General features: G+C 35.7%; 1 protein-coding gene across 1 annotated transcript in view; it reads right to left on the bottom strand.

Annotated features, from left to right (window-relative positions):
* Positions 1 to 1,218: 1,218 nt before the first annotated feature.
* Positions 1,219 to 26,415, bottom strand: part of Znf804b (zinc finger protein 804B) — a 467,791-nt gene continuing 442,594 nt past the window's right edge. Inside the window, exons 3-4 of the mRNA XM_042684733.1 lie at positions 10,316 to 10,446; positions 1,219 to 4,971 (exon numbers count right to left, since the gene is read on the bottom strand). Of these exons, the coding sequence (XP_042540667.1) occupies positions 1,368 to 4,971; positions 10,316 to 10,446 (3,735 nt within the window). The 3' untranslated portion in view covers positions 1,219 to 1,367. The remainder of the gene's footprint in view (positions 4,972 to 10,315; positions 10,447 to 26,415) is intronic.

Here is a 26,415-nt window from a genome sequence, read left to right on the forward strand (position 1 = left end):
TGTAAAACAAAATTCAGTGTAGTCTAATTACACTCTCTGATTTGATGCAAGTTTAATAATTGTACCTGTTCTGATACCACATTTTTTCAGGTCTTACCCATTAGTACAAAGTATATTTTATGTAACTGATAAACTCTGGTTTTCCACAAGCCATGCTAGATTATTCCATGAACACTATTATCACAGTTATTACAAGAGAGTTACTTTCTAGAAATCCTATCCATCTATCTTTGCAGGTCAAAAAGCTAAGTATCCAATTCAGAGGAATTCTCTGGTTTAAGCTTCTGACACATTAAATTGTCAATCGACAATTATAAAATTAATCAAGTGCTCTGTCTTTTCCATGACAGGACTTCTAGTGTATTTCTAGGATTATTGTATCTTGGCTTTTTGTCAGTCTTGTAATCTACTTTGGGAGTTAGTTATCTGCATTTTTTTAATCTGCTGGGCAATTTGTCATCTTTTTTTTTAATATAATAAGTGGACCAGTTATTCTACTTTTTTGCAGTTAGCAAATGTTCACCAGTGTTTTCCTTAAAGTTAACGTTATGGAATTCCACAAAAGCACCAAGTTTCTTAACTATTTTTATATATTTCTTTCAATTTTTTTCTACTTCTTTAAAATAAGCTACTTTGTCATTGCTATTTTCCAATCAAATTTCTGAACTACAAGTTTCTGGTGTTATTAAACTTTCTTAATTTCCAACATTACTTATCTTTCAGCAAAATTATCTTGAAATAAATTTAGATGAAATGACAAGTTAACTGATGTTTCACAGGATCCCTACAATCTAATATTTGTATAGTTAGAACTTCATTGAGAGTTGCTTTCAACCTGAATTAGTAAAAACAAAAAAATTACTATGTCTTGTTTCCTGCATTGACTAGTTGGAAGTTTAACCAATAGTTAAACGTAGCAATTGTTTTTAAAATAGTTCATTGAATTGACTCATTATTATTTGACAATTGAAAAACCAGTACACATCCACACATTCATTCACTCAATAAATATCTAGACCACGGGGTATTTTATTTTATTTTATTTTTCTTTGTCATTGTAATGATGTCTGAATGTTTCCTATTGTCATTTTTATAACAGTGTGAGAATTCATCACAAGCATTCCCAGTTTCACCTCTACCCTTCTATTTTAAATTTTCTCTATTGATTTTGCTAGGTAAGAGAAATTATTAAAATACTCCTATTTCAATATTGACAATTCAGTTCATACATATATATTAATTACATTTTAACTTGGTACCAATATTTAAAAATCTCATAATAACCCATACAGACTACTTTTAAAGTACATCATTTTGTAGGTAGTGACGATTTGTTTTATTTTCCACACGAAGAACCGTAACACCTGTCAGTTCAAGTGTGCTGCCATATTTAAGGCCTCTTTCACTCCGTTGAACTGTTGCATCTGGCTGGAGTAAGAGTGAGGGTAAAGGTCCTGACCTTGGAACACTGGTTGGATTAGAGGATTCAAGTGTATGATTGAAGTCGTGGCTGGATTTAAGTGAGGACCAAACAATGTGGGGATAAATGCTGCAGAGGGCAGGGGCTGAAGTGTTATGTGAGGGGGATGAAAAGGGGCAGTGGTAACTAGATGCAGGGGATGACCTGCTAAGAAAGTGGGATGTGCTGGGATAATGGTTGGGGTCAGGGTTGAAAATGAGAATGGAGTGAAATGTGGCTGAGAAAGTGGATGGAGATGAGTGATTGGAAGGTGACTGCTATGGGAACTTATGGAAGCAGAAAGAGCAAAATGCTGTAGGAACGTGTGGTGAATGGTGGTGATGGACGTGTGCTGGTGGACTGGAACTGTCTGTACAGCTGAGGCTGGAGCGAAGGCAGTGGGCCCCGCAGCAGGCAAAACTCGAAGATGCTTGGACAGGAGCTGTTTCTGCATGTGCTGCTGTGCTTGTAGCTGTAGAAGCTTATATTTATCTATTTCGTCAGGAGAAAAGGTTATAGGCTGTTGAATTAAGGGGGGAGAGAAAGATTTATGACACATTTCGAATTCATCTTCCACTTTGTCATGCCTCTGCATAGTTCGGTCATAGTAAGTGTTTATATTCCCCTCTGCATGATTCATATGCATGCTTACATCCTGTACATCTGGATTTGTTTGGTCCTCTTTGGTCTCTGCTGAATCAGTTAGAGAAGTGTATCTATTAGATGCAAAAGCACAAGGGAAATCAGTTGGTACTGGGTCACAGATCTGAAGAAAAGATTGGACTTCACTAATTAAAGATTTTGATTGCTCTTTTGTTGTTGGGTTTGTTTTTCTGTTTTGTGACTGTGACTCATCGACGGTATTAATTATATCTATAGGAAGACTGTTATCACAATCAGTGAAGTGCGTTTTCTCTGAGCTTTTGGCTTTGTCTCTCTCAATAGTCCTTTGAATGATATTGCCTGTATCATTTTTTCTTTCACTTGTGTGGTGCCTTTTTTCTGACAGAGGTAATGTCTGTCTGTTATAGCCTGGTGGTATAAGCTGAAGAGTGGGTTGGATTTGGGAATGAGCCTCTGAGTCACCTATGTAACTGTTTGAAGAAATCTCAAAATTAGTTGATTGTTTCTGAAACTTCTTGGCTTGTATTCTTTCTAAAAGGCTTTTGGCTGTCAGAGGGGTCCTCTCTGTCACATGGGGCTGTGTGGTTTCGGGAGGACCAGGGGCACAGCTCCTTAGAAAGCAGCAGATAGTCCCTGAATTGCCCTTCACATTTCCTGGATCACCAAGGCGGGAGTCGCTCAAAGACTCTTGACTTCTCTTGCTTTTATTTAAGCAATAAGTTCTCTGCCTTGAATAAAAGTCCAATCTGTGGTGCTGAGGTTCCTGGTACTGAAGTAGGTTTTCACTGTTTCTAGCACAAGTTATCTGTGAGCTAGACTCACAGTGGCTGATTCTTAGAGATTTGGCCCCTGATAACTGTTGAATTGTATCCAATTTATCTCTTTCTCTGCAGTGACAATATTTACGTTTTGAGTAATTTTTACGTTTAAATAAATTCCACAATTTACAGTTCCTGTCTCTCTGAGTTTCAGACTGCAGGCAATTGCTGTCCGTTGTCTTCTCAGCTGAGTACATGCAGTTGTGGTCTCTGTATTTCCTTTTGTGCCTTTCCAATGAGCTGTGTTTCCTTTTACAAAGGCAGGGTAAACTACCACTGCCATTATTATTGGACATGTGACTTGAACAAGTGCTTCTCAAGCTAGAGATGCTGCTAGCAGAGGTGTCCACAGGGCTCATGTATCCACTCAGAGGTGATTCTGAAGAACATCTCTTGTAACTTTGGTTTCCATGCCCCGTAGAACTGCTGCTCATCGACATGCCATTATTCAAAACGACACTCAAGTCCTTCCCATGGTCACTGTGAACTCCTGCAACATAAGCACTAGATTTCCATTTAAATTGGTTTTCATCCTCAAAGTCTGAATGAGGATTGAAGGAAATCAGGTTATGCTTTTTAGTCCTAGAGGTATGAGGAAAGGATAAACCCTCCCCAGCATTATTTAGAATTACTCTTCCACAATGTTGCCAATGGGCCTTTGAGGGTTCATTATCAGACTTATTCTTTCTTTCTACACAATCCTTTAGAGACATTTCAATGTATTCGGGCACTTCAGGAGCTTTGAATTCCAAATCATTTTCACTAAAATTTTGTCCATTCTTACTTGGCTCAGAATCATTGCAGCCTAAATTGTATTTTCTCTGGATATTTTCCCAATCTGAATTAGGTACCATCATCTTTGGTTTCAGAGCTTGATTATTTTCTTGGATCAACTTTTGTTGGTCTTTGATTGAACCTGGGACTTGACTCCCATTTTTTGTCTTTATTTCCAAGACATCCTTATTGGATTCTGGTTTGAAGTCATCTGGATTTTGGCCATCTTTTGTATTTCGAGAAAGCTTAAAATCAAAATATAGTGGGTTGCAGCCATAAGAGATACAGGGCTCTGTCTTGGTAAAGAGTAAAAGTTCTGTAGGCCATTGTAGAGTCGTGTGGCCATCCTTGCTCTGAACGTGGAGAAAGGGTAATGGCTTGGATGTCACATCATGGGGACATTCTTGTAGAAGTCTTTGAACATTTTTGCTAATGCTTTCTGTCTCTTCTAAAGGTTTTTCTCTGAAGTGATGGTTCAGATGCACTGTATTCTTTGCTTTACTTGGCCTTGGTGAGGAAAATTCATCCAGACAATTAAATGTCCTGGCATCACTATGATTATAAATGTTTGATGGGTTAGAGGAAGCATGTGTTTGGCATGGGTGATTAATACAATTTTCTGAAGAGCTTTTCAATGTATTTCTGGTTTCTTTCTGTCTATTGGAAGGAGTACACCTGCTATCTGAAAGACAAAGGTGAGATTTAGAAAAAGAAGCATGGATGTCAACTGAATCTTCCAGTGCCTCATCACTGGATTCATGTTTGCCTTGCAAAATTTTAGAGCTTCTGGAGAAGATGTTTGAAACACTCTCCAGAAGGTTTGGAGACATGTTTATGTTCTTTTCCTTGGAGAGGTGTGTATCATCATTTGCAAACCTGCAACACTTGCATTTTTCCACAGTTTGGTTTACTTTATAGGTGGGTGACTTGTTACAATCATGGATTTCTTCTGTGTTCTCACTAAAAACTGAAGCAGAAGATTCTAATTTTAGATGCACTTTTTTTGAAAATGAAAAGGACACTCCTGCCCTGTGATTTGCACTGCTGAGATCTGAAGATGTTTGTGGTACTCGATTTCCACACAAATAATGTCTCTCTGATTGTAACTGGTGTCGATTTGGCATGGCAAATCTCTGCTTATCAGAAGCACTTCTGGGCAGATTCTTTCCCTTAAGGAGAAGAGTGTTCTTCATGCATGACACCTTTCTGCCATTCTTCACTGGGAAAATTCCCTGTTGCAGTTGTTTTTCTATGGCTATCCTGGGAGCTTTGAATGCTGGTCCATTTCCAGAAACACTGCAAATACAATAAGTATGTAAATGATAAGACATTGGATTTGGAACAGTATCCCTATGTGAACATTGCATAGTGTTTTGATGATGATGTTCTGTACTATTTAAGAACAAACCACACCTTTTGCAAAATAGCCTTTTTACCATGTTTTTACAAATATAATTGCTTTACAATGGCAACTTTTTAAGATGCATCATCCTAATTTACTATTTTGAAATTAGTCAAAAGCAACAGCATGTGAGTATGTAAGATGGTACTATAAAGGAAAATTAAATATGAGGCTTACATCCCAAAAAATGTCTGCTAGTACTGGTGATGCTTTGAGAAACACATGTAACATGCTCCATACAAAGTTTTCTAGTCAGAATAGCAACATTAAGAAACTTGATAGAATGAAAACTCACTAATGAAGTATAAATATATGTCTTTAATTTGTTCAATAAGGCTTTATAATTATTGATTCTTCAATTTTAAAGTTCTCTTTAGGGGCTGGGAAGGTGGCTCAGTGGTAGAGCGCTTGCCTTGCATGCCTGAGGCCCTGGGTTCGATTCCTCAGCACCACATATGCAAAAAGAAAAAAACCGGAAGTGGCACTGTGGCTCAAGTGGTAGAGCGCTAGCTTTGAGCTGAAGAGCTGAGGGACAGCGCCCAGGCCCAGAGTTCAGGCCCCGCCACTGGACCCAAAAAATAAAAATAAAAAGTAAAGTTCTCTTTAATTCCATGTGAAACAAGAAATTTATATCTTATTACTACATGACAAAAATATATAAATGAAACACATTTTGAAACCATCTCATGTGATTTCTTGTTTCTTTTGTATGTTCTTCTCCTGTGGTATATCTCCTATTGTCATTGTATTTGATTTTTGTACCCTGGTATTGTATATACGTTTATTTGAATTAGGGAAGGGAAGGGAACAACAAAACGCTGAGACAAAGGACAAGGGGGAACCAATGCAACAGCGATATTCACAAGACACTATGTTGGAAATGATCTGTACAACTTGGGTGAGGGGATTGGGAAGGGAGGGAAAACAGGAGAAAAATAAGGGAAGGGGTAACAAGTTTGACAAGAAATGTAAATGTACTTATTACTTTACTTATGTGTAACCCTTCTGTACATCACCTTGACAAAAACAAAACAATAAAAAGAAACCATCTCAAAACTTTCAGTGATTTTGATGGAAACTTTTGCTTTTGCTTCTTACTCATCAAAACATTTGTCAACATTTGTGCATCTGTATGCTTCAACTTTGTGTGTTTGGGATGTGTGTATGTGTGTGTGTGTGTGTGTGTGTGTGTGTGTATGTGCACACATATGCATCAGTCTTGGGGCTTGAACTCATAGCCTGGGTGTTGTCCTTGAGCTTTTCTTTCTTTCTTTGTATCTTTTTCTTTATTTTTTAATTTTTATTTTTATTGTAAAGGTGACGTACAAAGGTGTTTCAGTTACCCAAGTCAGGTAATGAGTATATTTCTTTTTATGGATAGCACTCTATATCATTAGAGCCACAGCTCTACTTCTAGCTTTTTAGTGGTTAATTGTAGCTAAAAGTCTCACAGACTTTCCTGCTTGGGCTGGCTTCAAACTGCAACCCTCAGATCTCAGTCTCCTGAGTAGCTAGGATTATAGACATGAGCCACTAGCACCACGTAGAATTTTAATGGCTTTAAAAGATCAGGTATCCTACTGAGTTTCAGTAGTAGTTCAAACCCAGAAATAGAAAAGAAGACACATTTAGGAGAAGAAACTCTTTAGACTAAACTTATCTGTTTCTGTAATATTCTGCTGTTAATCTTTTATTACATAACCATCTTTTTTGTTATGAGAAAGGCACTACAGTTCATATTATTTATCTTATCTGATTGCTTGTTTGCTTTTTCCTTTTTCCTTGTGCTTGGAAACATATTTGCATCTTTCTAAGTTTGCAATCTATTTATTTTCACCCAAGCAATTGTTTCTTAAATAATAAAGTATTAATACTTAATGTTTTACAAGGTATAGTTTAAATCCACAAGGAAAGAACTTTCTGAGGCCTTGTTTAAGAAGTTCTTGTTCTTGGCTGTAGTGATGACTTTGGCCAATTGCCAAAAAAATTATCTTTCATTTGCCTTGCTTCAATTTCTTCACATGTGAAATATTAGCCTATTTAAGAAATGAATTGACTTATTCATTAGTATGATTTTGTGGTTTTTAAATTTTCATTTATACAAAATATATTTATCATATTGTATAAATATTATACTTACTCTACACATTATTTTATATTTAACACATGATACAATATAGTTATAGATTAAATACTTTTGATTCATTCTTGCTAGTACTTCTCTTGCAGATTTTCAATTTAACTTTATTTTAGATTCACCTTCTTCTCATATGATTATTATTTCATTTATGACTGACTGTGTTTCTTGCTCTGGGGTTTATGTGTAAGTTGTTAGCTTTCTTGAATATGTCTTTTAGATATTATTTTTGTTTATCTTAGTACTCCATTGTCTTAGGTCTCTTGCTCTAGTTCTAGATGATATTTTTGTGTGTAGGTGCCCTTATTAGAACTTCAGCTCAGGGGTCTGGGCATTGTTCCTTAGCTATTTGTTCAAAATTGCACTCTTCATGTTGAACCACAGATTCACATTTGACTTTCATTTTTCTCTTCTTTAATTGGAGAGAAGAGTTTTACAGACTTTCCTGACTAGGCTGGCTTTGAACCAATTTTCTCAGATTTCAGCCTCCTGAGTAGATAAGATTACAAGCACAAGATATTAGTGCTTGACATAATTCTTGTATTTAATTCCTATATCAGTGACTTTTTTTTTTTACAATACTGCAATCTGCTGTTCACTATGCTCATATGGATTTCAAGTAATAAACAATAATTTTAGCTACCATTTAATTTTTGTCTCTTCTTATGAATAAATAATTATAGTCTTAGAGTTAAACTATTCCCTTGAATCTTGTAAAATAAAAATTATAAAACAATTCTAAAACAGTATTTTATTTTGTACATTTTATTTTATTATGAAAATTATATTCTTTTTCACATTCCTTTTTAAAATAGACTCTCCTTGCTCTTTAGACAAAAGGCTTTAGGGTTACTTAAAATGAGAAATAGAAAAGGATACTTTATGAATGGTTTATAGAATAAATTTTTCTGCATAAAATATTAAGAGCATAGAGGGTTAGTAAAGTGTCATGTTTTTTTAACATTATTGCAATCAGGGGAAATAAAAAGATAAAGTTCAGAAACAGCTACAGCCTAGAATTTTGCTACATTTGTGGCCATACTTTGGATTAAGCAAGACTAGATTTCCCAACTAAGTTATTGTTGAACACTCCAATCAATCTGTTGGTAGTAGTACTGTACTCAGCAGAAACTATTCCAAAATCTAACTTACAAATATTACCATGTTTTCTTCTGCATTCCATTATGATACAAATATTTTAATGACTGTCTGGTAGATTCTTTTTTTTATTTTTATTTATTTTATTTTATTTTCTGTGAACATACTGTACAGAGGGGTTACAATTACATGGGCAGGATGTCTGGTAGATTCTAAATATAAATTTCCTCAATATTTTTGCACAATCTCATGGCTCTGTGTTGTGTATTTTATTATTCTTACTTATAAATGTCCTTTTCCATAATTTTTCTATATCCCCCAATTCCTTTGATATTCTTTTGAACATTTTCAAACCTCTTTGTGCCTATTGTTTTGATCATGCATTTTGCTGTTTAAATATATACATATATATGTTGTATTTCAGTAATTGTACAAAGGGGTTACCATTCAATATATCAGTATATAATTATAATGCATCATGATCAATAGTGCTCAATACCACCCTACTCAGCCCTTCCAATCAATTTTCTTAGTTTCATAGTAAATGCACTGAATATTATGACTGGGAAAGCTTTGTTGAAACATACAAACTCATGTTTATTAAGGCTACTTGGATTTGTTAAACAACCAGACAAATCTGTCTTGGCCTAAGGTGAGTGACCATGAAGAGATCTTCATCTGTCAATAGTGTCCTACTTCTTATGATGGGCCTTTTCATATCTCATTATTAATCATGCAGGAATTGACATCCTCATTAGATATTTTTCCTTTGCTTAGTCAGCATAGGACTTTCTTCTTTCTTTCCCTACTTCTAAGTTTCATTTGCTATGAACTTTGTGATACATTACTTCCATGTTTGACTAACATATGAGAAGCTTCCTATTGCCTATGAAAAAACCAATGCTCAATGTGTTCCCTGCTTCTGTATCACATAGGGACTCAGTGCGCACTGCTGGATTAACTTCACTTCTGGATGCATAGTATATCTTTATTTTTCCTTGATACTAAATTTATCTTTTAATTTTAATATGGTTATGTCTGTTCATAGGTTAATTAAATTATCTTGAGTTACAAATATATGAATGGATGCTAGTTAAATGCTATTGTCATCCAAATTGATCCAAAAAACTAGAATTTCTTTACTGTCACATTTGAAGTCTAATAGTTCATGGTAATATAATTAAATTACTCCTCTTATTGCATTGTTTTTTTTATTTAAACAAACGGGGTTTTAAATTCTGGCACTGAATTTTAAATTTCACAATTCACCAGGTTGCTGTCAACCACATTAATTACCTACATTAGAGTTATATCTTATGATTCATATGAAAACAAATCACAATCTGAAAATTTAATTATATTCCAGGTAACATCTTTGGAATGTTCAGTGGTTCCAAGCTTTTGTAAAACTGGTATTTTTCAGCTACAAGTATGTATTAGTGTAATGCTTGTTATACTATAATTATCAATTTAAATGGCACTGTGTGGTAAATTTAACTACAATTAATAGCATCTTGTTTGTCAGTCAGACAATGATAGTGTCATATATTCTAGATTCAGGTGTATACAGAGGAATGAATGGAACATTTATTCCTTCTAAGTATATCCACTGCCTCCTTTATGAACTTAGAAATTATCATTATAAAATTTAGATTACTGAGGAATTAGGCAAGTTTTAGAAAATAAATGGATAGAATAAATGAAGATATGTAGTATCGTTTCATTATTTCACTACAGAGTACATGAACAATTCTGGGAAGGAAAAACTAAATGGAGCAGGTAATTCACTTATAAACATGAACTATTAAGAATATTTTTTCCCTTGCTGTACACAATTGTAATCCTACAACAGGTGTGTGTGGGGATGGGAGGAGATGGGCGGGGAGAAGCTGATGCTAGTTCAGGACAGCTTGAGGCCAAATTGGGCTGCAAGATGAGACCATCTTTGAAAAGAAAAAAAATAAAGGAAAAAACAACCCTCAGATATGTGTTCTAATACTCACCATTCAGACCGCTGTTTTAGCTCAGCCAGTTGATGAAGTCGCTTAAGTGCTTTTTCTTGTTTCTTCTCATCTTTCCATGACTTGGAAGCTACATTTCGAGCAAATTCTCGTTGCTTTAATTCTTTTAGTCTCTGAAGAAAAGAAACAGGCAGGAAACTATGAATATATACTATAGTCTTTCTATCCCCACAGCTATTTATTAAAACTTGTCCTGAAAGCTGAGGTGACTTTCAGGAGAGTAAAAACTTCATATGGATGCTATTCTCTACTCCAAGACAAATTTAGTAGATAAATATAGTTGCCAACTATGTTATTTCTCAGATTGTCACAGTGGTTTCAGGAATGTATGACAAGGCTCAACCATGGTCCTTCCTGGGGTCACACTAACTATATAAGTGAATCATTTGGGGTACATATAAAATGAAAAATTTCACAAATTATTACACTTAACCACAAATGTGATATACATGAAGTGAGAGGAAATTGTGTGATACGCTTGCCTCGATCAACTATCCTCATTTATATCCTATAAATAATGCTCATTAGAGTCAGGCGTAGTGGTTCATACCTGTGATCCCAGCAATGTTAGAGACAGAGAGAAAAAGGATCACTGCTTCAGGTTGGCCCTTCACAAAATTATGAGATTATATCTAAAAAGAACAGCAAAAAAAAAAAAAACGAGGTAGAGCCTGGTGCATGGGATATAAGCCTGCCTAGTAAAGAAGATGTTCTGAGTTCAAATCCTAGTATTGTGAAGGAAAGTGCTTATTTAATACAGTAGCTAGAAAGATCATCTTTCAGCAAATTATTTCTGTTATTATGAACTATTTACTTCACCTGTTTAAATGTAATTTTTGAATTGAACTTTCAGGTGAAGATTATATCAAGTATAGATTGAGATTTTAACAAGTCATGTATTTCAAGTAAGAACAGAGGCTTGGTTTTGATTTATTTAGGTTAAAATCCTCCTTTTCTCTTAGAGCAGTTGACTCCTGCATGCTCCATGCTGCTCCATGTCTGTTTATGTTTCTTCTTGAGAACCTGCTGCTAAGCACCTTTAGTGGTACCGAATGAGTTTGGAGAAAGACACAATTATAGGAGCCTCTTGACTATAATAGCTTTATCCTGAATGGGAAGTATAGTTGAAAACTTAACCCCCATAAAAAGTGAATCTAAATCAGTCCAAAAATCTGCATTTTTTTTTGTTGGTCACGGGGCTTGAACTCTGGGCCTAAGTGCTATCCCTCAGCTCTTCAGCTCAAGGCTAGCGCTCTACCACTTGAGCCACAGCGCCACTTCCAGTTTTCTGAGTGGTTTATTGGAGATAAGAGTCTCATGGACTTTTCCTGCCAGTGCTGGTTTTGCACCGCGATCCTCAGATCTCAGCCTTCTGAGTAGCTAGGATTACAGGCGTGAGCCACAGCACCTGGCTTTCTGCATCCATTTAAATCACATTTATTTCCTAAATCAGGAATCAAGGATATTTCCAAGATTTGGGAAAAAAAAAACTACCACACACTCAATGATCTTTTTTTTTTTGAAATACATTTTTTATTGTAAAAATACTGTACAGAGGGGTTACAGATACATGAGCAAGGTCATGAATACATTTCCTATCAAACATTGTAACCTCCTCCTTTGTTTTTCCCCTATCCTCCCTTCTCTTCCTCCTCCACAACTACACTCCCCCTCCCTTCCTCTCCCCCCATCCCCACCTAAATTGTAAAGTTTGTTTTTCAGCATAGTGTCTTGTACACCTCGTTACAATGGGTCAACCTGTATCCCTATTTAAGCATTTTGTTTTTTCCCTTCCCCTCCTCAAGCTAGAAAAGTGTATATACAAGATGCAGGCACCGACATCAAATACAGTGAAAACAGGGGTTATAAGTTGGGGGAAGAACATAAAAAAAAAAAACAAAAAAAATCACATAGTATATTATAAATATGCTAGGAACAATAGTAAGCAAGAAAAAACACTCGTGTCCCTATCTTGGGGTTCATTTCACTTAACATCATCTTATTTGATCATATGTACATAGCTTTTGACCTTTTTGCTTGGCCCAGACACATACTAGTTATTGCAATAAGGGAAACCATAGGACCTATGTTTCTTTGGACCTGGCTTACTTCACTTAATATAATTTTTTCCAAGTCTTTCCATTTCCTAACAAATGGGTGGGGGGATGTCATTCTTTCTGATGGAGGCATAGAATTCCATTGTTTATATATACCACATTTTCTTGATACATTCATCTACTAAGGGTGTCTAGGTTGGTTCCATATCTTAGCTATAGTAAATAATGCTGCAATAAACATAGTTGTGTTGGTAGCTTTAGTATGGTCATTTGTGATCATTTGGGTAAATGCCCAAAAGTGAGATTGCTGGGTTATAGGGGAGCTCTGTGTGGAGTCTTTTGAGGAACCTCCATACTACTTTCCAAAGTGGTTGAACAAGTTTATACTCCCACCAACAATGCTGTAGGGTTCCCTTCTGGCCACATCCCCTCCAGAATCAACTCCAAATGGATCAATGACTTTAAAGTCAAAGCAGACACCCTGAAAACCTTACAGGAAGGAATGGGAGAAATCCTAAGTCTCCTGGGCACAGGCTGAAATTTTCTCAATAGAGACCCAGAAACACAACAAATCAAAGAAAGGTTGCACAAATAGGATTGCATGAAGCTGCAGAGCTTCTGCATGGCAAAGGACATAGCTAGCAAGATAAATAGAAAGCCCACAGATTGGGAGAAGATCTTCACTAGCCATGTAATGGATAAGGGTCTCATGTCTAAAATATAGTTGGAACTCAAAAAATTAACTCCCTCAACAACAAATCCACAAAGAAACAACTGCCCAATAAACAAATGGGCTAAAGACTTAGAAAGAAACTTCTCTGAAGAGGAAGTAAGAATGGCCAATAGACACATGAAGAAATGCTCAGCTTCTCTAGCCATAAAAGAAATGCAAATCAAAACAACATTGAGATTCTACCTCACCCCAGTTAGAATGGCTATAATCAAGAAATCTAATAACAACAATCAATGATCTTATAGAAAACTTTTCCTTTCAGTGAAGTCAGTCTTTAATGATCACTAGCTTCCTTCTAGAAAGGGAATCTGATCATGAAATATGGTGGCCTGATAACTTCACTTATGATATGTCACCAAAGAAGCAAGCAGAGGTAGATCAGCCTTTCAAAGAAGGAATATTCTGAACATTAAGAATGAGACTGTTACATTGTGAGACTTCAACAGTTGAATGCCCTGTACTGGAGCCAAGTATTTTTTTTGAAAATTAAATGTTTCACATCTTTCTAAAAAAATTAAGACATAAAATGGTCCATATATTATAAGAAAAGAAATAAAGATCAATATTCTGAAGAGATGATATTAGAGCATCTGAACAAGAAAGAGTAGAGTAGCTAGATTTTGAATAGATGGCTTGTTTTACAAACAAACTGTTTTTGGGAATTCACCAATATAATTTTAATAACACACATGAAATTTCGTTTAACTGTACCAAAGTAAAAAGATGCCTGTTTTGGATGAGGAGAGGGAGGTTTTTAAATCATTGTGTTACTAATAAAGGTAAAATATCCTTCATCATATTTACTGTTTGGTAGGGCCAACACAGAACATTGGTATAATCTAGGAGAGAAAATTGATTCATTTATTTACACTGATGGACACTTGGTTCCTCTTAATTAGAGTCTTGTCTGAAATATTCATCTTCTAGGTTCCAGGACCATTCCTCTTTTCCAGGATAATATAGATTATCATGTGTTCAATCTCATTGACCCAACAACAAATGCTGCTAATTTTGATTTTGACAAAACCATTGTTTTTCCTTCAAAGGAGGCAGACAAAACAGAAGCAGTTACTTTTACAAGATAATGTAGAGTTCCTCAATTCTAAGAAGTTTAACAAAACAGGCTTTTAAATGTGTTGTTCTGAGGAATTTGGCAAAGTTAAAATGTTTTGAAGAAACACAGGAAACTGACTGCAGAGATTTTCTTTAAAGCTAGCTAACCAGATTTGGCTCCACTAGTCCTGATGCTTAGGTTCACACAGAGAAAAATTCCTTTGAGACCTGCTTTGACTTTTCAGTGTACAAATCAATGGATGTGAGTTAGAAAGCTACTCTAGGCCAAGAAAATAACCATCTAAGAGAATTAAAGAAAACAGATGTTAACATCCATATTAAGGTCGAAACTAATGCCTGTTATAACAACAAAATTGGGGAATGCATAAGATACTGAGCAGATAATACTGGAGGTTTATTTAGTGTAGAAAAGAGGCTGTTTGCCCGGAAAAGAAAGTCAGTGAAACTCTTATCACCAATAAACCATGAGAAAATCAGAAATGGTGCTGTAGCTCAAGTGGTAGAGCATTACCCTTGAGCTGAAGAGCTGAGGGACAGCGGCCAGGCCCAGAGTTCAAGCCCCACAACCAACAAAAAAAGGGGGGCGCTATTTATTGATATTACTTTGAACTTGCCTAAAAAAACCATAAAAGCAAGCAATCAAAGGAAAAAAATAACTAATTCCTAGTAACTAACCTGAATCACAGATAACATGAGTAAAAAGTAGACAAAAACCCCTAAAACAATATGAGAATATGGTGAAATTTCTTTTCATTTTTGACAAAAAGAAATCTCTATTAAAATCGAATTCTAACAAAGTGAAATAATATCTTTAAGACAGAGATGAAATAGAGATGCATTTAGATAGCCAAAAGCTGAATGATTTTATTACTGTAGACATACATGAGAAATATTAAGGCTAATGCAGTGGTTTGACCTGTAATTCTAGCTCAAGAGGATGAGATGGGAAGGATCACAATTTGAGGCCAATTTGGATAAAATGTGAGACCCAACAGCTGGCAAAGTGGCACATACTTGTCCCCCAAGCTATACCAGAAAGAATGAAATAGGAAGATTTCAGTTCAGCAGTGGTCACAGGCAAAAAAAAAAAAAAAAAAAAAGTACCCTATTTCAAAAATGTCAAATACAAAACTGGGCACCACGACTCAGTCCTATAATGCTGGATGCTTGGGGAGTGAAGGTCAGGGAATGGCAATTAAAGAATCAGCTTGGGGCTGGGAAGGTGGTTCAGTGGTAGAGTGCTTGCCTAGCATGCATGATGCTCTGGGTTTGATTCCTCAGCACCACATAAGCAGGAAAGGCCAGAAGTGGCGCTGTGGCTCAAGTGGTAGAGTGCTAGCCTTGAGCTGAACAGCTGAGGGGCAGTGCGCAGGCCCAGAGTTCAAGCCGCATACATAACCGACCAAAAAAAAAAAAAAAAAAAAAGTCATCTTTGGAAACAAACAAAATGTCATCCAAAAGCACAGGCAACTACAAATTGGAGGATTATAGTCCTGTCTTGCTTGAGCATCATGCAAGATGCTACCTCAAAAAGTAAGCTAAAATAACCAGCCCAAAGAAGGACTGATTGCATGGCTCAGTGGTAATGTACTATCTTCGTAGGTAGGAGATCCTGACTTCGAACCCAAGAAACACCAAACTAAAAGAAAAAAATGTTAGTGAATATCACCAGACAAAAAACAAGAATATCAGAAATATATATTTACACAAAAGAATTAAAAACAGAAAATCTAACAGCTACAGAATAAGATGTACTTCTTAATACATCATTCATACTGCTTAGAATCACTGTATATATACTGATTATATGCACAGTGATTATAGACAGAGAGAAAAAAGAAAAAAAAGTAAGTTTGCCTTTTATCTGTTGAGCCCTAATTATGAAGTATTTGGTTAACTTGCTCTCTAGCTGCATTTATTTTTGCTGATCTATTTGAGTACATTTCTTAATATATTTTAAACACCTCTCTTGTTTATAGATACTACCTTATGATTACTTCTGACCCTAAATACAGAAGTGCTTCCTTTCAGTGTTTTTTTTCTCCTTAAACTGAGATAATTTGCCATTGTGTTGTATTTAGTAAATGATCTTAGATATATGCTGTGAGAGGTTTTGTTCTTAATCTGCTTGTTTTTAGATCTCTATAGGTTTGTACAGGTGTGACTTAAATGGCTTAGTACAATGTCATTTTTCTCAACATTCTTGTCCCTTCATAAGTAACACCCAAGTTACTCTTGGATTCTGCCTTGTCCTGTGTATAGGAGTCAGTTTTATGTACTTAAAAAAAATGAAGATTTTCTGCTTGAATTCAAACTGTAGTCCTCTGATCTCAGCCTCCTAAGTAATAGAATTAGAATGAGCCATCTGTGTCTTACTTGATTTCTACTATTTTTTTCTTTTATTTTTCAATGATAATACTGGGGCTTGAACTCAGGTCCAGGACTCTGTCCCTGATTTTTATTGCTCAAGGCCCGCATTCTGCCACTTAAGCCACAGCTCTACTTCAGTTTTTGCTGGTTAATTGGAAATAAGAATCTCATAGATTTTCTTGCTTGGGCTTTGATCTCAGCCTCCATAGATAGGATTACAGATAGGACGCTAGTTTTATTGAAAATCCTCTAATCAGTTTTCATCTGGGTTGGTGTAGTTTGTTTTTCTGAAGAAAAGCTAGAAGAAATCAGGCTAGGTTTTTACTTACCTACTTACATTTTAGATTTTAGTCTGAAAATCTAAGGTTAACTGTTTTCAGCTTTCTATAAGAACAAGTCTTTCTTCTGTTGAATAATTTTGTGTTTTTGATGGAAGCATTTGTAATCTCAACACATCTAAAATCATGTTAGTACCGACTAAAATTATAAAGTTTAGGTGAAAATATAATATGGTCTCAATTTTTTTCCTTCGATAAATCTTATTTGAATTTTGCCTTTGGGCATTGGTACTATCCAAAATGGATCTTTTTCTTCTTTTTTATATATTAAGCTTAAAAAAAAATGAGCTGGAATTTCAATTGTTCTTGCCAAGGGAAATCAATGGAAAATATTCTATATCAAACCACTCCAAAAGACTGCATATTTGTGAGCTGTGAGGATCAGTTCGGGCATGTACTATATTATGTTTTCTAGTTTTGCCATTAGTTGTTTTAATTATTAATTTACATTTCTACATATAAGTGTATTGAGCTGCAAAAGAACAAGTTAAAAACTAAAAACGATCTTCACTAGCCATACAATGGACAAAGGTCTCATATCTAAAATATACCTGGAACTCAAAAAATTAAATCCCCCAACAACAAATCCTCAAAGAAACAACTGCCCAATAAATAAGTGGGCTAAAGACCTAAAAGAAACTTCTCTGAAAAGGAAAGAAGGATGGCCAATAGACACATGAAGAAATGCTCAACCTCCCTAGCAATAAAAGAAATGCAAATCAAAACAACATTGTCAAAACACCCCAGTCAGAATGGCTATAATCAAGAACTCTAAATAACAACAGATGCTGGAGGGGATGTGGACAAAAGGGAACCCTACTGCATTGTTGGTGGGAGTATAAACTTGTTCAACCACTTTGGAAAGCAGTATGGAGGTTCCTCAAAAGACTCCACATAGAGCTTCCCTATGACCCAGCAATCCCGCTTTCAGGTATTTACCAAAATGATCACAAACAAGGCCATACTAAAGCTACCAGCACAACTATGTTTATTGCAGCATTATTTACCATAGCTAAGATATGGAACTAACCCAGATGCCCCTCAGTAGATGAATGGATCAAGAAAATGTGGTATATATACACAATGGAATTCTATGCCTCCATCAGAAAGAATGATATTGCCCCATTTGTTAGGAAATGGAAAGACTTGGGAAAAAATATATTAAGTATAGTAAGCCAGGCACAAAGAAACATAGGTCCCATGGTTTCCCTTATTTGCAATAACTAGTATATGTCTGAGACAAGCAGAAAAGGTCAGATAAGTTGATGTTAGATGAAATGAACCCCAAGATAAGGACTCAAATGGTTTTTCTTTCCTGCTATTGTTTCTAACATATTTGTAAGATGATTTCTTTGTTGCTTTGTATGCCCCTCCCCCACAGTTTAACCCCTGCTTTCATTGTATTTGATGTTGGTATAATTTGTGGAGGGGAAGGCAAAAACAAATTGTTTAAATAGGGATACAGGTGGACCCATTGCAACAATGAGATGTATAAGATGTTATGTCGAAAAATGAACTTTACAACTTTGGCCTGGTGGTGGGAGAGTGGGGGACGGTGGGGGATGGGGTGGTGGGGGATGAGAAGGGATGGGAAGGGGAAACAAAGGAGGAGGCTACAATGCTTGATAAGAAATGTACTCATTACCTTGCCCATGTAATTGTAACCCCTCTGTATGGTATTTTCACAATAAAAATTAAATAATAAAAAAAAAGAATCGGTATAACAAAGCAACCCAGGTCTCTCAATTTGTTTAGATTTGACTTCACATTTACTAGGTAAGGTTTGCCCAGTTTAAAATGTGGCCATTTCAGTTGGTAATCTGAAGAGGTGATTAGAGAAATGGATATGTGTCTATCGTACATAGGAATAATGGGATGTGAAGGAGAAGGTTTAGCTAGATAGTTTATGCTCTTTTGCTTTTTGATGGAAATCGAAAGAGAAACAGCAAGGCAGGCAGACTTCCACCTCTGCAGCATGGATTCCTGGCATGGTCTTTCCCTTGATCAACAGCAATGCAATAAAGGATTGATGAAGGGGTCAAGTTAAAGGAATAAAAAGTTAGTCTTCAGCTTTCACAATGAATTTAATTCATTCTCAGCAGCAAGTGAAATAAAGCTTATAGAGTGATATTTGCCAAAATACATTTATGAAATATCTAGAATTTAATTTTCTTCTTGGGTTCATTTTAAAAGCACAGACTAAGCAAGAATGCCTGGCTCACACCATTGCAAGTGGAATTCAGCTGTGAATAAATAAATGAAGAAACAAATTGATCAGGTCAGTAAGTCTCTATGTGTTTGGAATAGCAATATTCTTAATATTATGGCTTACCAGTCCCAACATGCATGTGAACACCTGCCCACTCCAGGGATCACTGTCTGTTCAGCTTCACTGAGGCAGAACGCAATGGGAAATGAATCTACACAAGTGAATGAATCTACTTTGCTTTTGCTTTCTTAAACCGAGTAACTCCTATCTCTGTACTTTCCATCTATAGGTCCCAGAGTAATTTATAGACATTAATGTTTTTCTTCATTACAGTGTAAAATCACAAGACAAAGGGTCAAACTTATTAACTTCATTTTAGAGACAAAGAAGAGAATATATAGAAGGCTACATAGCTTGATCCACACCAAATGAGGGACTTAAAACCAACAAAAAAAGCAACTTGTTACTTGAAAACAGAATTTGAATCTTCCTCTCACCAAAAGAAAAATGCAGAAGATATTACATAGAATCTTGCATATTAATGATAGTTTCATCTTGTGAAACTGGAAGTCTAGCCCATTCTGAAATGCTGCTCCTTGTTTGGAAAGTTCTTCTCAAACTGACATGGAAGACAGTCATAGATTATTCGCAATAATTTAGAACAGAAGAGAGTATAGTTGGAACAATATATATATATATATATATATATATATAGAAACTTAAGTTATCTAAAAGAATCATCAATATTTCCCAGAAGTATTTTCTATGTTGAAATGGACTTCCTTATTTTCTGTTATTTTACATGCCATTATTTCTTATGTGTCCTAGTAGACTTACAGACTCATAGTAAAATGGACCAAAAATGCTCTGGTATTAGAAGATACAATTTGAATTGTTGGCTAGGATGAGTGCCCTGTCATTTCTGGATTGGGGCATCTGAGCTTAATGCCTCTTATTGTCTCTCTGTGAGGACCAATTATGCCACAAGCAAGCTAAGCACTGGTGGATAGAAATGATTCTGGGGCTGTATACTTTGTCTCAATACTCTTCCTCAGAAGAGCTAAATTACATACATTACAAAAGGACCTGAAGGATTTATCCTGCATGTGCTGGAATGGAAATTGCTGAACCTTAAATTGCTGAGGTCAGCTAGCTGGCCTTGAACAACCTATGTCCTTATAGAAATTTCTTGTCAGATTTATTTCGGAGCCACTAGAGATGTAGCCAGGTTTAAAGACACTCTGTTTATTTAAGTGTTAGCTTGAGTGAATTTCTAGATTCTAGGAAAAGCTGAAAAAAATGATTCCTGTAAAAAATTCTTTTTCCTTCCTTCTCTTCCTCCCTCCTCCTTTCCTTCCTTCCTTCCTTCCTTCCTACCTTCCTTCCCTTCCCTTCCTTCCTTCCTTCCTTCCTTCCTTCCTTCCTTCCTTCCTTCCTTCCTTCCTTCCTTCCTTCCTTCCTTCCTTCCTTCCTTCCCTTCCTCCCTCCCTCCCTTCCTCCCTTCTTTCCTTCCTCCCCTTCCTCCCTCTCTCCCTCCCCTTCCTCCCTCCCTCCCTCCCTTCCTTCTTTCCTTCTTTCTTTCATTCTTGCTTTTTCTTCTCCTGATCTTCCTCCTCTTGTCCCCCCCGCCCCCACCTTGGTAGTACTGGTATTTGAACTAAAGGTCTTGCCTTTGCTAAGCAGGTATTCTACTACTTAAGCCAAACCTCTAGCCCCAAAGAGTTGCTCTTATCACCTATCTGCCTCAGGATATAGCTTGTATTCAGGTGCTTAGTGTTTGCTCCAGGAAAGCCACACAATTATTTTCCAAAGTCTAGAAATCTCTAAGAAGTTCCCAACTGGCAAGTGGAGTAATGACGCTAGTGTGTCATTGCTCTCAGACATTGCTCAGAGCCTCCAATCCATTAGATATTATGGTCAGGATCCAAGTCAGCTGTGGTTCAAAGTGAGGATCATATTTTGGTTTTAATGAATGGTCTTTTGTTATTATCTTGATTGTTGTTTTTCTATACATGGCATATCCAAAGATAAAGGTTGTAGTGCTTTTGTAACCTGCTCAGATGTGAAAATATCCAGAATTTTGGAAGGAACAAATGAAAATTCAGTAATAAAAGATTAACTTTTGAGCAAATATTTTATTAGATTAATACCAAAAAATAATTTGGAAATCTATCTCAGCCTAGATGATGGAGAAGAAGTTCAATGCGTGGAAAATAAACATTCTGAAACAAATAGAAAAGAATCCACTTTTCTTTTCATAATAGGATTTAAAAAGTATTACTATTTCCTTGGCAAAATGGAAAGGTTTTGAATACTTACTACTTTTTTCATAATATACCTACTATGTATAATCTATGTTATATATTCCTTTTCATCTATCATATGAAAGTGTATGATTCTAAAACATGTACAGATAAAATTCACTTATCTTATGAAAGTCTGTGATTCTAAAGCATGTACAGATAACACATGTGCAGATAAAATTTATGTGCAGATAAAATTTTTAAACCTCTTAGCAGTTCTGTCCAAGCACCACAGCAAAGAATGAATATAACTACAAAGGGTATTTTTCGGTATAAGGTTTGTTTCTATCTATCGCTAGTGCTTGCAGTCATAAGTCAACAAGACCAACGGCTTGTTTTTAGCTAACAGGATACCCAATCGTATTCCTGGGGCTGACATTTAAGAAATGTTTTCTCACTAATTCGGAATATGATGTGGAATCCTGCTGTGGATCTCTGGCCTCTAGGAGGACTGTGTGGGGCCTGTCATAAGCCGTCTTTATCAGTGAAGCCATTGTCTGTCCTAGATTATGAAGGGCCAGCTGTGTGACTCCAAGAGCATGCCCTCCCTGTTCTATTCAGCAAGAGCACTTGACCTGCTACACTCTGACCCAGGTACCCAACTGTTTCTTTAAGAGCAATTTCTTGTCTTTCAGTATCTTGTAGAACCTAATATTATATTGATTTTTAAGAGCTCTTTCAATTTCTTCTTCATCCTCCCACTCTTTTGTAAAATCTAGCTTGGGGTCAGCAATGCCTGCTGAGAGTCTTGCAGGCAGAAGTATTACCCAAACCTACCTGCAAGCTAAGACTCCTTAGTCCAGAGAGATGTTGAGCTATCCTCAACCTGCTACCTAAATGCTGTCATGCTTTTTAAGGGGAAAAATCCTATTTAAATATGGACAGTGATAAACATGGAATTAATACAATTAGATCCCAGCATTTGGAGCATGTTACTATTAAACAATAAAGAGTGATAATATTTTTCAGATAAAGGTAGTATCAAGAACTGTATGTATCAAGAACTTCAGTGGATTAATCAAATCAGGTTTATTTTGTTCCTAATGAAGACTATATTCAAGCATTCCATGGTAACTATACATTCTCTAAGGAATTCACAGATAAGTCTTCTTGTTGTCAGTTTCCTCCAACTTAAACACATGGCTTTTTCTTTCCCCAAGCTCACAATAGACCTGAGAAATGTCAGTCATCAAAACTCCATTCTACACAGAAAGAAAGATAAAAGGGCTAAATCGCACAAGCCTGAACTCTGGGCCTTGGCACTGTCCCTCAGCTCTTCAGCTCAAGTCTAGAGCTCTACCACTTGAGCCACAGTGCCATTTCTGGCTTTTTCTGCTTATGTGGTGCTGAGGAATGGACCCAGAACCTCATGCATGCAAGGCAAGCACCCTACCACTGAACCACCTTCCCAGCCCTCTTTCCTTTTTTATATTAAAAATAAGACCTTCTTGAAAGCTCTCATGTCATTTGCTAAAGAATGTCATTTATCACTGACATGCAAGTAAGGTGAATGAGAAATTCTGGTTTTTAGTGAAGTATCTAGCCATCCCATGAAATCAGTCCAGCTTTTGTCAGTAAGGAGACAGGGTAGAATGAACACTGAGTAAATGACAGGAGGTCTGTCCAACAAAAATTGATAAGTGTTGCTAAAAGGAATGGCAGAAGCTAGTGTTCAAGTAATTCCAATGTTTCAGTTTTATAGTTCTCTCCTCAAGATCTTAGTCACCAAGCTGTAAAACAGAATATGGAAGTTTCCACTCATTTTTATTAGCATAAATAAAAGTACAGAAAGGTTTCATTGTAACATTTACAATAACAATATAATGGATTTTGATCAAATATGCTACTTTTCCTCTCCTCTTTTTTAAGGTTTATTTCCACTAGGATATTTTAGTAGATACCACTGATAAGGGGTTTCAAATTATCTAGAAAGTTGTATTTAAAATATTTTTATTATTTTTGTCTATACTGACATCCTTTTATGATTTTTATATAATATATATTTTTATTGTGAAGATACTGTACAGAGGGGTTACAGTTACATGAGTAAGGCAATGAGTATATTTCCTATCTACCATTGTTACTTCCTCCTTTGATTTTCCCCTGCCCACCTTCCCTACTCCTCCCCTCACCCAAAGTTGTAAAGTTAGTTTTCAACATAGTGTCTTGAACATCTCATTGTTACAATGGGTCAACTTGTATCCTTATTTCAGCATTTTGTTATTTCCCTTCCCCTCCCCAAATTAGAAAAATGTATATACAAGATGAAGGGCTCTGGAATCAAATTCAGTGAAAACAGGGGTTATACCATGGGGAAAGAACGTGGAAAGACTTGGAAAAAATTATATTAAATGAAGTAAGCCAGGCCCAAATAAACTTAGGTCCCATGGTTTCCCTTATTTGCAATAACTAGTATATGTCTAGGACAAGCAGCAAAGGTCAAAGCTATATACATATGACTATATAAGATGATGCTAAGTGAAATAAACCTCAAGATAGGGACACAAGAAGTTTTATCTTTGTGGCTGCTGTTTTTAATGTACTTGTAATTTTTTATTATTTAGTAATATTAGAAATGTATTAGAAATGGAAACCAGCAAACTGAAGTCCATGGGCCAAATCAGGACCTGAACCTGCATTTGTTAATAAAGTATTATTGAAACACAACTGTTCATTGACTATACAATCCTCAAAGCCACGTGTATTTATTATCTATTTCCTGAATTTTTCAGCTTCAAGAAAACAACTTTGTCAGTTCAAAATGAGAGAAGTAATTAATTAAATATCTGTGCACTTCACAGGACATTTTTTCTGAGAGAGATAGCCAGGTGAACAAAAAAGAAAAATTATGGTGGTGAAAAATAGATGAAATGATATTTGGAGGAAAATAATGGTAGCATTTAATGGATAGTGATACATTTGAACCTCCAGAATGTGAAAGCACCAGTTCATATAGGAAGTAGGTCAGTATTCCTATTAGAAAGGCGACTTAATGTAAATATTCAACTCTTTCTATGGGAATCTAAACTGAACTGAGCTTAATTTTGGTTACAAATCAAGTCTGGAATATTCTCACTGAATAGGATCCTACAGACAGAACTATTAAATGCACAACTAGTTTTCAGAACTCAAGTGACTGGATCTTTTCTTTTTTCAAGCATTTCATGAGAATTGTTTGCACACAATATATAAGTTTTTGGTAAATGCAAGATTCATGATCTCATGTTTCATGAAGAAACAACTGAGAAAGAAAAAAAAGCAAATGTAATTAAGATTGCTGGATATGAAGGATAAGGAGCATCAAAACGGAAAAATACCCAAAAGACTTTTCTCCTTTCATGTGCAACTGATTAGAATTTTTAAAATATGTTTGTTGTTTTTGCTTTTGAAAAGTGAAACTCTGTTAACTAAACACATTGTGGACAATGCATATGATATGTCTTAATGTAAGAACTTGGGAAATGAAGGTTTTTAAACTGAGTAAATAGAGAAAAATACATCTATCTTTTTGTTTGTGTTTTTAAGCATTCTGAAAGTATTGAAAGATATTCTAAACAAGTATATTACCACTGAGATCATGCTTATACTTTACTTCAAGTTGCATGATGCTTTAAAAGTGTTACAAGACCATACTAAAGTTAGCAGGACAACTATGATTATTGCAGCATTATCTACCATAGCTAAGATATGGAACCAACCCAGATGCCCCTCAGTAGATGAATGGATCAAGAAAATGTGGTATATATACACAATGGAATTCTATGCCTCCATCAGAAAGAATGACATTGCCCCATTTGTTAGGAAATGGAAAGACTTGGAAAAAATTATATTAAGTGAAGTAAGCCAGGCCCGAAAAAACATTGGTCCCATGGTTTCCCTTATTTGCAATAACTAGTATATATCTGAAACAAGCAGAAAAGATCAGATAAGTTGATGTTAAGTGAAATGAACCCCAAGTTAAGTATTCAAATGTTTTTTTCTTTCTTTTTCTTTCTTGCGATTGTTGCTAACATATTTATAAGATGATCTCTTTGTTGCTTTGTATGTCCCTCCCCCACGGTATAATCCCTGCTTTTGCTGTATTTGATGTTGATATAATGTGTGGAGGAGAAGGGCAAAAACAAATTGTTTAAATAGGCATACAGGTGGATCCATTGCAACAAAGAGATGTACAAGTCGCTATGTCGAAAAACGAACTTTACAAGTTTGTGGGGGGGAAGGGGGGATGTGGGAGATGGGAAGGGATGGGAAGGGGAAACAAAGGAGGAGCCAACAATGCTTGATAAGAAATGTACTCATTATCTTGCCCATGTAATCGTAACCCCTCTATACGGTATTTTCACAATTAAAAAAACAGTGTTAAAGTTTCAACATTTTTTCAAGTGTAACATTTAAAAATGATAAAAAAAAATGTATTATTTTATGCCTGTTTACATTATTTGCAGTAAATTTGGCTATTGTAGAATTGATTTAAATCTTGGTGAATGAACACAATCTTTTAAAAATATCTTCAGAGCAAAGAATATTTTTAGTTTTGTATATATATATATATATATATATATATATATATGTTTTCTAATGCTATATTCAAAAATCATTGTGCATTGTATATCTGTAAATGTTTATGACATCAAATTTTAAGCAGAAATGTAGAAGTACCAAGTAAACCTATTCAGATTATTGTGATTTTTTTACAATACAATAAGCTTATCCTAAAGAAATGCAGTGTAAGCACCAGAGAAAATTCACGTTTTACTTATCAAATGAACAAAGTCGTGATGTTTTATGATATCTAATAGCATTGAGTACTGAAGAAACAAGCACATTTATTCCTTCTTAGTGGGAGTGTATCAGGCTGCAATCACTTTAAAGGGTGATTTGACAACAACAATTTAATTTCTGTGTATAGTGGCTCCCTGACTCAGCAGTTCTTCTTGTGCCAATGCACCCCTCAGATACAATTACACATCTCTGCAAAGGCTGTTCCTTGTATTATCA

Source organism: Dipodomys spectabilis, unplaced genomic scaffold (assembly GCF_019054845.1).
Source record: "Dipodomys spectabilis isolate Male_0828 unplaced genomic scaffold, ASM1905484v1 ptg000089l, whole genome shotgun sequence".
Classification (NCBI taxonomy): domain Eukaryota; kingdom Metazoa; phylum Chordata; class Mammalia; order Rodentia; family Heteromyidae; genus Dipodomys; species Dipodomys spectabilis.